This window comes from Spinacia oleracea, chromosome 6 (genome assembly GCF_020520425.1).
Source record: "Spinacia oleracea cultivar Varoflay chromosome 6, BTI_SOV_V1, whole genome shotgun sequence".
Taxonomy (NCBI): Eukaryota; Viridiplantae; Streptophyta; class Magnoliopsida; order Caryophyllales; family Amaranthaceae; genus Spinacia; species Spinacia oleracea.
In genome coordinates this window covers 134,477,119-134,494,943 of record NC_079492.1, presented here as the reverse complement: position 1 = coordinate 134,494,943, position 17,825 = coordinate 134,477,119, and the positions used below count along the sequence as shown (strand labels likewise).

Sequence of the window (17,825 nt, the reverse complement as noted above, 5' to 3'; positions counted from 1 at the left end):
TCCCCCAAGCTAAATTTTTACTAAGAGAAAAAACAAATTTCAATCAATTGAGAAATGGGTCTAGAGTTGTGATTTTTAAGCCGCAATGACATTCATCATTACTAGGGACTTTACTTAGCTTATATTTTCGAGCCCCCACTCAAACATCTCAACTAACCCACTACCTCAAAGGACATGTGGTGTAAACCACTTATTGACTCTTTTTGGATTTTTTTTTTTTGTTGACACAGTAGGCTACTAGCCTTGTGGTCTCATTGGCTCCACTTATTGACTTGGACTTTACTTTTTTTGGCTTTTGCCTTGTGGGCTCATTGACTCCACTTATTGGACTCTTTGTGAACTCTTAAAAATAGCTAGCTTGAAGGGATATGGGAAGTGCACTAATGGTAGTTTTAGGTAAAAAATTATGAAAGCAAAAACTTCCAGGAGAGAACAAGATAGACTCGTTTCAACACATACTTTGACAACCGGTAGAATTATCGAGTGCTTCATCAAGTAAGAACTCAAGCAACAAAGATTAAAATATCGCTAAGCACCCTAACTCGCACATACAAACATCCAATGGAAATACCTCTACTAATTCACCTGAATATCCTAATTTAAGGAATCCACATAGATTACATCTTCAAGAATCGTTCCTTGGACACAAATCAAATTACTTACGAAAAACTAACCAAAAAAATACATGAATAATGTGAAAAGAAGATGCACAACTATGATTGAATCAAAATATAAAACTAATTATCATCCTCGTCAATTATTCTCAATCACACCAATTCAACTCCCACAACTACAATGCATAATCACAACACTCTATACCAAGGACAATGCACATTCTCCTCAACAAGCAACCAAAATTTGGCAAAAAGAGGCATATCATCAATAGCTTGATAGGGAGAGAGAAGAAAGAAAGAAGTATTACTTGATCGATTTGATGCAAAACTCTTCTTCTTCTTTTTGCATTCATATGATGTATTTATCGATTTGTAGCAATAACACCAAAAATCTCTTGTAAAGCAGAAAATGGAGTGGAGAGATCGACGATACCTAATTGAGCATCATTTCAAAGGATTTGTTAGTTGGACTCATCATTAAATAATCAAAATCAATGCATCTCAAATACAACTGTCATTATTTATACTACAATGAATAAAATAAACAAAGGAAAAGAAAAAATAAAATAAAAACAAACAACAAAGTGCCTTTGTTTTCGGTCTTTGGCTAGACCTTAACTAGTAAATAATTCGACAAACTCCTAAGTAGCTTGTCAAATGCAATGGAACACATTTCAGAAAATATAAAATAAAAAATAAGAAGAAAATTTATGGTGAAAGAAAAAAGGATATACATTAATTTATACAATTTTCTAAAATAAAATTGAAAAGATCTAAAATATGTCATAGATTTAAAAGAAGAAGGAAAATTAAAAGTAAAAGTATCAAAAGAATTTGGGGACTCTTTCGGTAAATCAAAAATAACATTTACATCAAATTCACCAAAAAGAGAACCGTTGCTTGAAAATTGGTTATCCGGATCATGCATAGGAGTGTAAAGAGGTAGAGGTGAAGTGAAATTGGGGAGAGAAAGGGGAGGAAGGTTAGGATATGAGAGGATAATATCAGGAGTTTTCGAGAAAGGGACATGACGAGGCTTAAAAAATGGATGCATAAATGGCAAAGAATCATATATCTCTTCACTCTCAACTCTATATAATTCCAAAGAAGGCTCTTCCTCTATTTCACAACATTTTCCTTTATCTTCCTCAAATATCACTATGTTCTAATTATTACTCTCCTCAACTTCATTTTCATTTCTTACAAAACTCAAATCATCATCATCATCACCTACCAATTTAGAATAATAGTTCAAAGATTTCAAAATTGATTGGATTTGAGCATCTATCAACCTTTGTTGTTCGATTGTTTCCAACAAATTATCATTAAAGAATTCAACTAACTTATTATTACGCTCGTTAATCTTAGTTTGTGCCTCTATAAATGTAACACCCCGACCTCTAAATCACTTATTAAGGAATACTTAGCAGCGGAATTAACCCTAATTTGGTCGGGACATTACCTGTCGTAACTCCATCTTGGGAATTACAAGGCAACCATCAATCATAAGCTATTAAACTCCAAAATTAACATAATAATCCTTTTTAATTCCTTAATCAAAGTACGTAACTTAATCTCGAATCTTTACTGAAACTTGTTACAACTTAACAATAACTTAGGTGAACATAGCTATAGTGAAAATCCTCGCCACTACTCGTTTCCGTGGTCCCCAACAGTACCTAAAACAGAAAACAAAACGGTGAGCCGAAGACTCAGTAATGAGTTACCCTAGCATCGTAGCATCATTTCAATTCATTTTATTTAATAAACAGGGAGAATAGAATATAGTAAAACATTTAATGAATCATCATTTCAAAAGCATCATTTCGAAACATCATTTCAGTAATATCGTTTCAGGAACATTATTTCATTAACCTTTTTCCTTTTAACAGTATTATTCTGGTCGTCAGGATTTTACAGGAAAACATGGTAGGACGTCTCCTACGAACAGGGGAAGCCAGTGCTTCATAACAGGGGGGAGTCAATGCTCCATAGCAGGGGAAGTCAGTGCTTCATTTCAGGGGGAACCTTGGTTCCATATCAGGGGAAGCCAGTGCTTCTTATCAGGGGGAACCTTGGTTCCGTATCAGGGGAAGTCAGTGCTTCTTATCAGGGGGAACCTTGGTTCCATATCAGGGGAACTTGACCAGTTCTTACACTTTCATTTATCATGTTTACATTTCTTTTAGTTGAACATTAATCAGGAAAAACTCAATCATTCAGGGTGGTTCAATAAACCATTAAATCTCGTTATTTCATAAAATCATTTCTTTCAGGAATAATAATTCATTAAATCGATACTTTGCATAAAGCTGCATTATCGTAAAACAATTCAATCAAATCATACTTGTAATCCCGCAAATCATAAAACATCATTATAAAACATCAATCATTCATAACATCATTCAGAAATACATTTCGAAGGGATTGCGGGTACTAGCAATAACCGTTACCTCAATTCCATGATTGCTAGGCCTTTTTCCTTGGTTCGTTCGTCCTGAGCTCCGAGTTCGATTTCTTTCAAAGTATCAAATTATTGAGTAAGTTACTAAAACTATAAACACTTTAAAACCAATATTTTGTAAATAATGAATTCATAGATAGTGAATTTTGAAGTAATGAATTTAATAAAAAATATATTTTTATAAATTATTGAAAATATTATTAAACAAGATTTCAATCAAAATTTCATAAATCAATTTACATAAATATTATAAATTAACGAAAATGTTATTTAAATCAAATTTCAATCAAATATAAATATGATATTATCATTTAAAATTTATATAATTAAAATAAATAATAATTGATTTTCATGAAATATTAACATGGGTGTTTAAATAAAAGAATAGAGCTTACTTTGGGATATTGGGCCAAAACAAAGGGTTTGGCTCAATTTGAGGAATAAAAGAAACAAAGTTCCAATCACTGGAACTCGTTTCTTTTCGAAACTGAGGCTCGAAGCAGGGGAGGCTCGAAGGAACAGGGGAAGCAACGCAAAGGAAGGAGAGAGGAGAGGGGAAGGAGGTGGCCGGGGTCTGGGATTGGGCGGCTCAAAGACGCGAAACCGCGCCGAGAAATTCGACGGCGGTGGTGGTTTCTGGGCGGTGCAACAGCGAGAGGGGAGGGGCTGAGTGCAACGAAAGGAGAAGCAGGGGATGAGTGATTGGGGTGGCTGAGGGAGGTGCGACGATGGTCCGACGGTGAGGGTGGAGGCGGAAATTTATTTAGGAGATGGTGAGGTGGCTGGAAGTGGTGGTGGTTGCGGTACGGTGGTGCGGCAGGGGAGAAAGAGACGAGGGGCAGGGGAGGTTTGAGGGGTGTTTTCCGGTGAGTTCTGGGCGGAGACAGAGGTGGTTGAGGGTGGCTGGGAATGGGGCGCAGAGGGGAGGAAGGGGCGGCAGTGGTGGTGGTTATTGGTGGTTCGAATCACACAAAACAGGAGGATTGAAAGTTGAGAGTTGAAATTTGATTTCTGTTTTTATTTTTGTCTTTTGTTGGAATTCAATTGAAGTTGTGGCTAATTTGTAGAGTCAAGTAGAGTGTATAAGAAGGAAAATTGCTTGGGGCTTAAGGGTTGAATGTGGACTGAATTGAGGGAAGAGAAGAAGGAAGAAATGGTTTCCTTCTTTGCAGTGTACGTGGAGAGTAAAGAGGAGAACAAAAATGGAATTTTGGCTTTGTAAGGGCATTTTCGTAATTTCACTTACTTAGGCAAAAATTCAGAAAATTGGTGCTACCTAAGAAAATTAATTGGAATAGAAATGTTTAATTAAAAATCAAGTTTTGAAATAATTCTTTATAAGAAACATTGTTAACGAAAAATAAATTTAATTTTTGAATAAAATAAGAACGTTTCGAAATTATTAGAAATCCGAAAATAATTAAAATTTAAAAAGGGCGCTAAGCTCATAAATAAGAAACTGAAAAATAAATCGTGTAGCAAATTTAAAAATTCAAGCGAAATAAAACTTCGTTAATTAAAAATAAAGTTTGAATTTAGGATTTAAATCGATTTTAAGCTAAATAAAAATAATTAAGCATAATTAATCGAGTTTTAAAAATTCGGGGTATTACAATAAAGGTTGTGAAAACATGCTCTAATCTTTACTCTAATGATTGAGGATCATAAGAATTTTCAAAGCCTACATGGGGAGGGGTTTAATGATATGACATATAAGGCTCTTCATAAGAAACATACGACAAATCATAGGAATTCATGCAAAAATTAGGAGAATTTTGATAATATGCATCACAAAAACTCGCAACATGAGGATCCAAAGTGTTATAGTCATATATACCATCATTATCAAATAAACCATCTCCATCACGGTTATGCCACTCCATAAATTTAATTAAAACCCACTTCAAGCACAAATTATAAAATGAAAGAAAAAGAAATGAAGAGAATTATTCACAAAACCTGGACTCATCAACCAATACTTAGTCAATGTCAACCAAAATACCCGGCAACGGCGCCAAAATTCTGATAGGGCCGTCGTCAAGCCTACCAAAAAATAAAAAACCTAACTTGGTATCTCTAATGGGTAGAAAGGGCAAGCAAGGGTCGATCCATAGGGACTAAGGGGAGCACTGTTAAAATATTGACTATGATAAGCTAGGCCAAGTCTTTTTGGGGTGATGATTTTTGGGTTAAAATGAACAACAATTAAAAAAAAGACCTTGGGAAAGGGTATTCCACCAATCAAATAATTCACAAACCAAGCAATCAAAATGAGAAAGAAACAGAGGGGATCAATTGAGGGGAATCGTTCATCCAAGGGTATTCTAACTACTCTTTCAAGCTAGTTAGATTGTCCTAATATCCAACCAAAAACCTATTTTCATGGCTAAGGCATTCAACTAAGCATATCCATATACATGATGAACATAAACAATCAAAGAAAGTCCCCTAGACTATGTAGTCCCTATTTTCATGGTCCTCCAAGTCTAATGATCGATTTGAGGCAACCCCTTAACTTCATCTTTCGATCTTTCACTAAGGGTACCTAAATAATGCTTTTATGATGGCCAACCACACAAGCATTCATGAAATACCAAATCAATGAACCAAATTCATCCCAAGTGAAAATCTCATGTTCAATTTATAGGTTCATAATCTCATCAATGGCTTCAACCAATTCCCAAGTAAAACAACTACTCACAAATCATTATAAATAGCAAGAACAAAGATATCACAACTAATAACATGAAATCCAACACTAAACTAAGACAAACAAGTAATTAAAAGTGAAACAATATAAAAATAAGTAAAATAAACAATAAAACAAGAGATAGAGTAAAAAATTCTCATTGATATTGCAAGGAACCTCCCAATCTTCAAGTTTCCTTCTTAGATTCTTCAAAATCCAAGCATTCAACAAGTTTTTCTCACTTTCTCTCTCTAGAAAATGAAAGTTTCTATCTCTAAAAACCCTAACCTAAGCTAAAATCTGCTAATACATGGCTTCCTGCTCTTGAAAATGCCGTACAATTAGTATATATACCAAGCAACATAGTAATCTCCGTCAAAATGAAGTGTTCGCAGAACATGTCATCCCGGGCGGGGCGGGATTGTCTCGGGCGGGGCGGGATTGTCTCGGGCGGGGCGGGATTGTCTCGGGCGGGACGAGAAAGCTGGGCAAAAATTGCAAAAAGTTCAAGTAGAAAAATCCCGCCCGGGGTGAAATTCGTCGCAGGCGGGATGCCTTGTCGCGGGCGGGATGAGCTTTCTCGCGGAGAATCGAACATAGCCTGCTTCAAATGGCCATAACTTCTTCGTTACTCGTCCAAATAAGGCGTGTGACCACTCGTTGGAAAGATCTTGGAATAATCTTTCATCTCCAACTAGAATCACAAGAAAATATTAAGGATAAAAAAAGTTATGCTCGTTTTAGTGTGGCTGTTGTGCACAAGTCTTGCAAAACTCTTCCAAATGGTTTTATTTCGCTCATTTGCGCCCTTCCATTCTTTGTGCGTGGCATGTAGACGTGCAAGATCCAAACCCACAACATTAAACACAAGGGAGCAGTAACAAATCCTAAAAAAGTGACAAAATTAACTAAAATTTATAAAAGACCTACAACTATAACAATTATCTAAAACTAAGCAAATACGCTAGGAAATGCACAATGAGGATGAAAAAAAGATAAAATGGGAGGAAAAAGACACTTAATAGTTGACAAAACTACCACTTATCACCCATCATGATAGATCTCGATTAACTTGCCCGATTTTGGACCCTTATAATACAATCTAAAATTCCTAGACAAGAACACACGCTGCTTAACTGATTAAAAAAAAAAATCATAAGCATCCCCATGAAATTAGTGGCATTAACATCCTCTATCCTATAATTTAATTTATTTTTCCAAACGAAGTGTACACGGAGTACTTTATACCACATGAGAAGTCGCGTTACAGACTTACGGTTAAGATATGCTGTGTAGTTAGTAAATTATCAGATTACAGGTTACTTTCGAAAAACTCTGTTCCACCATTTGAACGTCTTCAATGAGTTTGTGAGAATTCAGTTCAAGTCAATAGATTTCCAATGATTCGTGAGGGAACTATTCACATTCCTAGTGATGACCCTTAAGTCAAATGTTATCACTCGGGGGCTCGTGAGACCCTCATTCGGACTTGGTCTTAACCATGCCAGGTTCCAGACGCACTTCGTCTACCAATACTTTGATTATCATCTTGCTCAGACTCAATCAAAGTGGGGGCTAACTTTAGACGCCCTCATTTGTCCCTAGGCCGAAGTCTGACCCATTGTAGTGACACAACAACCACACTGCCCTCCTCATTCCTAACAATAGAAAATTACAGAAAATTAACACAGGAATTAGAGCACAAATAAAGCCCAATTATTCAACCCACTAATCAAACCATTAATCAACCCATTAATCAATAATTTACAAGATCAAATTTCTCAATACAACCCATTCACAATTTATAAACCCTAACCCTGAAATTTTCGCAGATAAATCAACCAAAACATGCAACAAAACAAAACGAATTAAAGAGCGTTCCTGTTGTAGAAGCGAAGCCTGCAAGATCACCCTTAGTTTGATTGTTTACTTTAACCCGTCTTTTTTGCTGAAGAACTTAAAAGACCCAAAATTCTTTTCCTTTCAGGCTTGCGAGAGTGTGGATTCAAGTTTGGAGACTACACTTATCGATTGCAAACTACCTTTCCCGAAATCTCCTCCAAACTAGCAATTTTTTTTAGGGTTTGCGAGGTTTTTCGGGGGAAGAACAGAGGAATAAGGAAAAAGAAAGGTTGGGGTTTTGAATTTTTGAACACCTGGGTGTCTTTGTCAACTCAAAATTGCGTCAGAATAGGGGTAAAATAGTAAAAACACACTAACGCCTAGTTAACGTCGTTGGCCATTAAAGGTATTTCATGCAAGAAAATGAAACCTCACAGATATTTAATGATTTCCGAAACTACGAGGTTATTTGGTGAATAAACTTAAACGTCAGAAGTATTTCATGAAAAATCCGGAAAAAAACAGGTACGGAGTATGATGTAATGAAAAAGTACTTGTGAGTACTTCCTATCCGGTAATGGTTTGTCCAAGACTCCAAGTCTCCAAGTCATCTGGCACGGTCCAATCTCAAAAAAAGTCTTCGAAACCCAAAACTGAGAGCAGGAAAAGTGAACAGGGCGGGAGGAAATGAAATGAAATTGCAATTCAAATGCATTTCCCCCCTTTCTCCATTCTCCTTCTTCCTTCCTCCTTTCTCTCTCCTCATACCACATTTTCTTATCCAGATTTGCCCTAAATCCCTCGTTTAGGGTGGATTCGATTTTAATTTTATCCTCTTTATCTCCACCTTTTCTTCCAACCCTAATTTTCGCCTAATTTAATCATTTCAATCAGGTTCTTTTTACTAATTTCTATGCAATTTATTGAGCTTTATTTCTAATTAACTTTTGATTTGATTCAAATGAAGGTTAAATATTGTTTGTTTCTGTACAAATCGTCAATTGCAGTAAGTGGGTGAGTAGAGCTGGCTGTGATTTTGGATTTATAGCATGGCCAAAGTTGCCAAAGTTGTTGCAACCCCAGGTTCTTTGACTTCAGATTCACCACATTTTTGTGGGGGTGCCATGAATGCTCGTCCTGTTATGAAGCGAAAGACGCCGTCTGAACTGCGAGTAAGTTTTTCGCCTTTGCTTTGGTTAGTTTCTGTTACATTTGTCTTTGAGGAATTGGGACCTAATTATGCTTGATTTTATGTATTTGAACTTATTGATTGTGGAGCGGTTTCAATCTTGTAACAAAGATTTCGTATCCGGGGTAAAAGCAAGTGTTGTTTTTCAATTTCTCAGATAGTACAGAAAGCATAGTACTAATTATTTCTTTTTATGAACATACAAGATTACAAGTAGACCTGGTTATTGGACAGGGTAGTCCAATGGATATAGGGTTAGGGTCAAGTTAATAGGGCTTTTATTGGGCAGGGCCTTTATTGGACAGGGTCATTATAGGGTCAAACTTATACTACAATTATTTTGAAAATTAAAATAGTAATGATACAAAAAATTACGTGTATAGCTTCGTATTTACTTGTACTTGCACATGGCTCTTTTGTTTTTCATTTTTCATTGCTCGTTTATTGACCCGCCCACTAATGACCCGCTATTAACCCGCGACCCGCTTTTGACCCGCCCATTATCGACCCGCTAAAAATGACCCTTTCAATACCCGACCCTCTTTTGACCCGCACCGACCCTGACCCGCCCCGCCCGATAACCAGGTCTAATTACAAGTTGCTAAATCAAGTTTTAGTAGCACAATTCATTTCTATTCTATTAATCAATACTCGAACCCTTTTTCACTGGTTATTATATTACTCATAAGACCTTGGCTGATTTGGTGCTGCAAATTGGAATTAAACACCCAATAAATGAAAGGGGGAAAAGTGGAACTACTATATGTTTGGTATCAAACACCTAGTAAATTGACAAAATTTTCCATAGACTAAGAGCTTGTTTGGATAGTGGGAAATGGAGAGAGCGGGAGGGAAGGAGAGGGAGAGATCCGTTCCCCCCCTCCCCCCCCTTTAGTAAACACTATCCCTCCAAAATAGGAGAGATTTATAGGGAAAATGGAGCTCACCTTCTCCCTCCCGTTCTTTACCCCCTCCACGTCCTCCTCCTCCACTTTCGCTACCCTACCCTACCTTTCCCTTCTATCTTGCTATCCAAATACACGGTAAGTCTAGTAAAGATTGATTTGGTGTCAGAGGAGTGAGAAAATACTCAGTTATAGAATATTAGGTGTTATATGAAAACATGTTAGCTATTTGGCCTAACTTTTTACTAAATTATGTTGGTTTAGTTCCCATATATGAAAGCTTCTATTACAGATTAAGTTCTTCATTGGTCTGTTCAGAAAACATAAGGACTTTTAGCTGTGTCTGTACTCCAAAGAATTCCTGTATTATGCTAATTTGTCTCATCCAGAACTACTTGGGTGGGAGAAAGTTGATGAAATTCTTCTTAATTTGGAAAAGAGAATAATGTTGAATTCTGTTGCACAAATACTAGGCATATTGATTCATGCTTTTTGTCTTGATACTTCAGGGAGAGCAATTAAAGAGAAGAACAGCAGTGGAGCTTGTACACGAATCTGATACTCCTTTACAGTATGTTTCATCCTTGTCTCGTACTTACTCTTTTAGTTTTCATTTGTTTATAGATTCGACTCTGTTTTTCTTTTCTGGCCCATTTTGAGGATATCTATTGCTAATATTTAACACTAAGGCCGATTCCTTATCCCAGAAGTACAGATGTCTTGAGTGCTGGGACGAATAAGCCACAAGGTCCAAAGAATACAAGATATATAGACAAGCGTCTAGATGAAGTATATCCTGCTCGAAAACCAACCAGCAGGTTCAACATACTCTCTGGAAAATCAAATTTTAAGGTGATTTCAGTACTGTTATGCATGTGGATTAGTTATAGATCTACAAAATGTTATTGTTTGATTGAATGTTTAGGAGTAGTTGTTATGGATGCCTGGTTTTAGTGTAAGGGCTGTTGCTTAATATCATCTCACTTTTCTTTGTGTCTTTATCTCTTCCATGCAGGAAAATCAAGTTATTCAGGAAAAGACTGGGTTAAAGAGTTCTTTTTTTTCACATTTGACTCCCAAGAATCACCAGGAGCTTAATGGGTATGACTTTCTTGAGTTCTAAAACTTGTGTTTTCTTTTTGTTTCCTTTGGAGTGGCGGTTGGTAATATATATACACATATCTTGTATTGACTATACACTTCTGTTTCTCCCTTGATGTTTTGACAGTGCAAGTAAATCAGTTGCAAAAGCTGCTAACTGTGTTTTACGACAATGTGAAACCGTTGAGAAAGGCACTCAAAACAAATTTCGTAGTGTAGCTGAACTTTCACTCGGTAGTGACAGATTTACAGAGCTGGGCACAGTTGATGTGGTATTGTTATGGTTACTTCAGCTATTACAATTTTCCAATTTGATTTATACAAAAGTTAAATAACTTAAGTTCAATATATTTAGGACAAAGCATTGAAAGGACTAACTTCTCATGAGGCTTCTGGTTCTTGTTCTCCATCAAGTTCAGCTGGAAAGTCTGGGGATGTAAAATCAACATCTGCAGGGAGTTATTGTTCGGAAATTCATATTCCTGGAATAAAAGTTCCTCTTGACTTGACCTTGAAAACAGCCATGCGTATAGTGTCCTCTTCACCTGTGGATAGGTAAGGAAACATGAGCTCCTTTGCTAGTATTTAGGTCGTACTGCTGATGGAGATGGTTTGCTTGTTGTTTATTGTGATATTTTCTTCTTCTTTTCGCATGGTTGTCAAGAGTTTTATTAACTTTTTTCCCATGGACAATTCATGGCGGGGCAGTAGATTATTTGTTTATGAGATCTTTGAGTGGGTGTCTGTGCTATCAGTTTCTAGGGGATGCTGTTGGATTAGGTACCAATATGGCAATACCACATCTCATGTTCCATTGGTCTATAGACTAATGAGTAGATTAGGATGTTCTGAAAGTGTTGTATTCGTTGTTAGTAGCTCTTAATATACACCTATATTAGTTTTGACTTGAATACATAAAATTTGAAGGCGTCAGCACTTTTTGCCATACTATTTGAGGATACTCCATCTATTCACGAGTGATTCGGTATCAGCCGTTTTATTTATTGAAGCACATTATAATTGAAGGTTAGGATCGAAGCTTAACCTGACCAGATGAGGATTACAATGACATGGATTGTGCAATGAAAGTGTTTTTTCATGCGTGAACTGATGCAGTGCATAGGGAGTATTTTTAAGATATGATACGTTGGTACTCTTGAGTTTTTAAAAGAGGGTGTTGATCCAAATGGACTTGGAAATAGAGATGATGTCTAGCTGACCAGGTCATGCTATACTAGGTTCTAATTATTCATTTTATTTGAGTGAGGGATGAGTTTCTCTGTGAAGGAACATAGACCAAATATGTCTTGAGGTGTAGGTAAACATGATATGCACACCTTAAATCACTATACTTTTAAGAGAGTGTTGTTAACCACACCTTATTAACATTGTTGATAAATGAAAAAAATCATGCTATGCAATGGTCAGCGACCTGGATTGATTGTCTCACTATTGTAATTTCAGGTTTCACAGGTTATTTATGGGTGGCACTTACAATGGAATAACTTCTTCCTCATTCAAAATTGGCTGCTCTGGCAATGAAAGTGTTAGGTCTTCCTTAAACAGTCCAGTGTCTGGAGATACTTGTAATTTTCAGTCATGGATATACCCCCAGTCTTCATTGCCAGCTTCTGTAATATCAGTATTGAGCTCATCTTCAGGAGGAGGTAAACATGCCCATATTTAGTTGAGCAGCAAAGTGTTTATGGTTTCGAAATATCTTTGATATCCCCTCTTTACAAGAGGGTGCAAACACACTTATCTCAGTTTTATTCTATGATTTTGTTCTTGTATGGATAATGTTATAATGTTTGTAGCTGAGATAGATTTTTTGGAGAAACGCCAACTAGCTTGGGATGACTCCTTCCGAAGCCTCTACTACATGCTTCGGAAGAGTGGGTGCAATATATTTTACGGTTAGCATCCAACTCTTACCCCATTTCTTGTCTCTTTTCAGTTCTGTACACGATTTTGAGGTGATTTGGAACGTAAACAATGACGCAATGCAATTTCTCAGTTCGATTTTCATTTAAACCATTAGGAAATTATTTCTCAAGTCGCTACATGTGTACCAAGAAAATAAGTTGTTGACAGCCAAATTTTCACTCCCACTAGATATTGGACCTCTCGACTTTTGAGTGTAGGTATTTCAGTTTTTATTAAATCTCAGGAGGTGTTCAGAAGTGTTTGGCTGTACAGATGATTCTCGTTTTACCAAAACATGATATTTTACTTGTCCATATATTCCAAAGAGGAATTGCATGACCCCTATCGCCTTACTCACAGACGCGCCTTTTAATAGACTAGGAAAGGCAGAAGTAATAAAGGGGGAAATAAGCACAATCGAGTCCATTTCTATCTCGTGTGCCTTTCATTTATCACAACTCACATGAACTTTCTGTTCTTTTCAACTAAAAATAAGATTTTAGCGGAAGTGCAGAGAATAGTTTATCAAAACTATCGATTTCAACAAAACTAATTTCAGTTCAGTTCAGTGATAACAATTGTCGAATCAACTAAGGCTCCTGTCCTCCAGATAAGACGGCTTTGTTATCTTGTCACTCCAGTTATCAATCTTTCTCCTCGGAATGAAAAGTTAAGAATTTCCCCACAAAATTCTATTACTTGCAAAAAACTTTGTTTATAGTTTTTCCTCATATTTGGGACTTGGTGTAATGTGGTTTTTTAAGAACTATGACAAATTCCATTTATTATTGCCTTTATACTACTAGTCTACTAGAGCTTGGAACTTGTAGATATCATAGGAGTGCTGTTTCACATTCTTCTATTCTAAACATTCCTCCATCTCCCCTCTCTTTTCCTAAACGAAAAACCGAAAGTCTTCTTTCACAAATGGAGTTTCATCACTAAATAAAATTGCAAACCTTTATATATTCCTGAATATGCCTTGTTGGGGTGGTTACTTCTCACTACTGTTCAACTTGCATTTAATTTTTGTGTTTTTCCCTCTGATATCCACAAACAGAAAGTGTTGGAGAAATGGGGTTTGTATGCCGCCTAAAAATCAATTTGCAGACCATAATAGTCGAGTCACAAGTTCTAAGGTTCACAAATTGTTTGTGAAGATGGAACTAGCAAGATTTCAAGTGAAGTGGTCAGCTAGTCAGTACATGGTTGGAGGAATCTTGATTTACTCAAATGCCCACGAGTTAGTTAAAAAAAGGAGTAGAGAGTATATGCTCTATCAAAAAAAAGTATAAGTTAATTCTTGCAATTTGAAATCAAAAAGTAATTTGTTGACCTCCAGTCCCTTATTGTAATTATTTTTTATAATCAACTTCCCTGTTTGGATATTGGATTTGGCTTGATAGACATGTGACATGTCATAGTTTTCTTTGAGTGTGAAAGCATGTAGGTCTCACACCTTGCATATACATGGTTGCTTACTTTAAAATTTCTGCCATATTGGCAATTTGTATAAATACTGGGCTTCATCAGTTGTGTTTTCGCTTCTTGAGCATGTTGTATGTCTACCCATATACATTTTGTCCTTGTTTTGATTTAGATTCTTTGTTCTGATCCTTGGCTTTGTCAATCTTTTACCAGTTTGTACCTCACAGTTTGTGGTGATCTTCACCGCCGTTGAAGGCACGGGGAAGGTCAAACGCACATGTAATGCATTTATTTCTCAATCAACAAGAGGTTTAAGGTCCTTGCTGAAGGAGTATGTAAGTTATTCCCTGCCTATACAGTGGATTTGTCCGAACTTTTGTCTTATTCTTTCCTGTATAAGTGAATAAGGATGTCTGCCAGTCTTTTGTCCTGCAAGCCTTCCACACCACTCTTTGTATTTTAGTATATGTGTATATCTGTAGTTAGCTAAAAGTTAGGTGGCATTGGTATGCTATTGCTTCCTGGTGAAGGTCAAATTAAAACCCTGCGGTAATGTTTAAAACTATCTTCAGCTGTTGGTGAAAATTCAATCCAAAGTTCACATTTAAATAGGAAAATTTGTTAATAACTACCTTTACAAATAAATAAAATTGTGAATTACCACCTTTACATTGTTACGTGTTTATCACTTGATTACAGTGCTTTTTACTCGCCTGGGGGCTCTTATGACTCGCAGATAGGTGTTGGCCCGTCATTTATTGAAAAGGTAGTGTTTGGATTGACTTTCAGATAGGTTTTGCATGTCTAAACATAGACTGCGGAGAAGGAAAGGAATCACATTATATAGGATGGGTTGATTTGGTATATTGAGAGAGGCTGCAAACAAAAATCTCATCCTGGCACCGCAAAGATGGCTTGAACAGTTTACATTTTGGGATAGGACATCCATTTGAATCTGAATATTGTACTGAAATCTGTCTAGACATATACGTAGAAGATTGTGATTCTTCATTTTGCAACTGGGTTTTGAGAGGTGATTATGTACCTAAGGTCCTGATATTGGTGGAAGTCTACCACTTATTACTTATGATACAGAGGCAGTTTGAATGCATTTTTATATAGCCTTTGCTACCCATGATTTCATATCATAATTCATGTATTACCCACAAATGTGAGGCCAGATAAAGACCTGTGATATTTGTTTGTGCATCTTTATTATGTATATTGGTGTCCTACCGTCCATTGTGACATTTATTTAGGTAATTTTGGTTCGTGAAATTAATCATGACGACCTTACATTTAGTTATTCTTCTTGAAATTTCCATGCTAATACTTTCTTCCTTTGTCACCAGGATATCAGTTTCACTATGCCTTTGTGTTCTTCTGAAGTGGAGCAGATAAGTAGGGAAGACTTGGTTGAGCTCTCTGAGATTGAGAAGCATAACTTGGGACAGGTTCCATTCTGAGCATTGAAATATTTGACTTTTAATTGCAAGTCAGGCATCCCTGCTTTGAATGCTAATCATTCTTATATAAACCAGGAATAGCAAGAAACTTATTAGGGTAAAAGGAACAGGAATTGGTGTCAAAAAGTAATATGATCAGAAAGCAAAAGTAAATGTAGTTTCTCTTAGGCTCCATTATATTCGACTTAATTTGTCTGAACTTGTCTTGACTTATTTGAACTTATTTGAACTTTAATTTTATCCGAACAAAAACTTATTTGTGTGTGAAAATGTATGAAAAAAACTTATTTTTTCTGAACTTATCTGAACTTATTTTATCTTACCTTATCTGAAATAAGTCAAAATATATCGACCACAACAAAGCCTTAATGTTGATCTTCTTGGGATTTACTGTATTTTTTTTGTCATTGAAATCATTATGCAGGCTAAACGGTTTGCTTCTATACCTGATATGGACAACAGCCCAAAATCTTTGTTAGCATTCAACGGGAATGAAAGTGTTCATGGCCTATATGACTTTCTGTTAAATTATAGGTACATCACAAACCTTGAATTTAGTAGTTAGAAACTTGGAATTGGGATTTCTTTCAGCATGTCATTGTGTTGTTTGTTTCATCAGGTCTTTGTTGACTACGTTGAGCAATATGGATGTACCTGTGATCTGTTCTCCTGTTCCTTTCCTTAGTGCTGCTCTATCTTCCCCACAGGTAAATTGTTTTTGCATTTTTAATCAACTGTCATGTTGTCGGGTGTAAAATTTCAATGAAAATGCTGAAAGGTCTCTTACTCTTCTATTCAAATTCTAAGGAAGATAAGCTTGGTGTCAATTTTTCATGTAAACTTCTTCAACAGATTGCTGAAATTGACAGTTACCGAAATGCAATACTTGAACCAAGTTGCTCTTCCTAATGAACAATTAGGGTTTGTCAGTCTGTTTTATGCACAATAAATTGTCTGCTTAAATACCAAGCACCACCTCTACTAAAGGAAATGGAGTCAAAGATGGTCCTAGTTATCTTAGATAGTTGAAAGTGGTCTTAATCAAACTAAACAAATCATTCAACTTGTAAATTGTCATTCTGCAGGTGAGGTGCAAAGAGATCAAGAGAGTCGATGCTTTGCAGTCAAAAGGGTTGGCGGTAAAAGATGGGGAATCCCTTGGTTCTAAGAGTAGTGTCTGCTACAGTATTGAAGTAAAGGATGCTTATCTTCCTCCCTGGATAATTTGCTCCCTATGCGCAGCAATGGGGTCTGAGGGGAGAAGTTTTGAGGCAAGGTGTGTGCTCCACTATCCTTTACTATTTTCAGGCTAGGAAGATGGCGATAGGCTAGATAATGTTGTAAACTGTACTTGATGGCTTGAGATGTTAAATAACTTTTTTGAACTGGCTTTCATGCAGCTTTTTGACAGACTTGAATACCATGGGATTGAATGCTGCTATTGAAGCAGTCAGCCAAAAGTCCAACACTAATACCGATGAGACAACCGGAGATTCACAAGAAGATACCTATACGTTTGGTATTTCAGCAGCTGTGATTAATTCTGGATTACATTCCACATATTTGAAGGCTGTGAAGTATTCAAATGGGTCTTATGTAGCTGCACTTTCTCCTGTTTGAACACCAAATGAAACTTTTGCTGTCTTCTGGGAGGCAGTGACTAATGAGGCCAGTGTTTGATTCTTCCCTTGGTTTGTTTATAAGTTCTTTAAGACGTACTCATCCTCAGTGTATAATGAATCCAATACAATGTACGTTTTTAAATGGGAAGGGGTTAAAACTGTGGTCATTTTGAATGTTTCAAATGAATACTGTAATCGGTTTTTGGATAAAATTACACATTACCCTATCTCATGAATGAGTAATTTGACTATTGAGATAAAAGTTTGTATTTTATATATTTTACATTTTCAAATGTTGGTCTTACACTATTTTTGGATAGGAGAATGCATTTGAAGTAGAGAGAGAAGGGAGGAGAAAAAGAAATGACGAGATAGAGGAGAGAGGAAAAAGGGTAAGTTATGAATTTTGATGAGTAAGGGCATTAGCAAAAAGAGGTTTGTCATGAGGTTTGTAGACAAACCTCATTATTGTTAGGAAAAGTTACAAAATCAAGGTTACTAAAGAGTAAAGAGTAAGTGATTTGTCTTTGCCATGTATACAAAGTATATTAGTTTGCAATTTTTATTGTTTTGCTTCTA

The 17,825-nt window shown here is 36.3% G+C and overlaps 1 protein-coding gene across 2 annotated transcripts; it reads left to right on the top strand.

Moving 5' to 3' along the window:
• Positions 1 to 8,232: 8,232 nt before the first annotated feature.
• LOC110798195 (uncharacterized) lies at positions 8,233 to 17,539 on the top strand. Of its 2 annotated transcripts, none has more exons than XM_022003364.2 (15): positions 8,233 to 8,503; positions 8,617 to 8,781; positions 10,213 to 10,274; positions 10,414 to 10,555; positions 10,719 to 10,804; positions 10,932 to 11,076; positions 11,160 to 11,359; positions 12,269 to 12,471; positions 12,622 to 12,720; positions 14,372 to 14,493; positions 15,511 to 15,612; positions 16,049 to 16,158; positions 16,244 to 16,331; positions 16,710 to 16,900; positions 17,025 to 17,539. In XM_022003364.2, the coding sequence occupies exons 2-15, from the start codon at positions 8,659 to 8,661 to the stop codon at positions 17,242 to 17,244; spliced, it is 1,893 nt and encodes a 630-aa protein (XP_021859056.2). In that variant the 5' UTR covers positions 8,233 to 8,503; positions 8,617 to 8,658; the 3' UTR covers positions 17,245 to 17,539. The 2 variants fall into 2 exon arrangements, with proteins under 2 accessions (XP_021859056.2, XP_021859053.2); XM_022003361.2 differs by having other exon boundaries at positions 8,234 to 8,503; positions 10,411 to 10,555.
• The last annotated feature ends 286 nt before the right edge of the window (positions 17,540 to 17,825 follow it).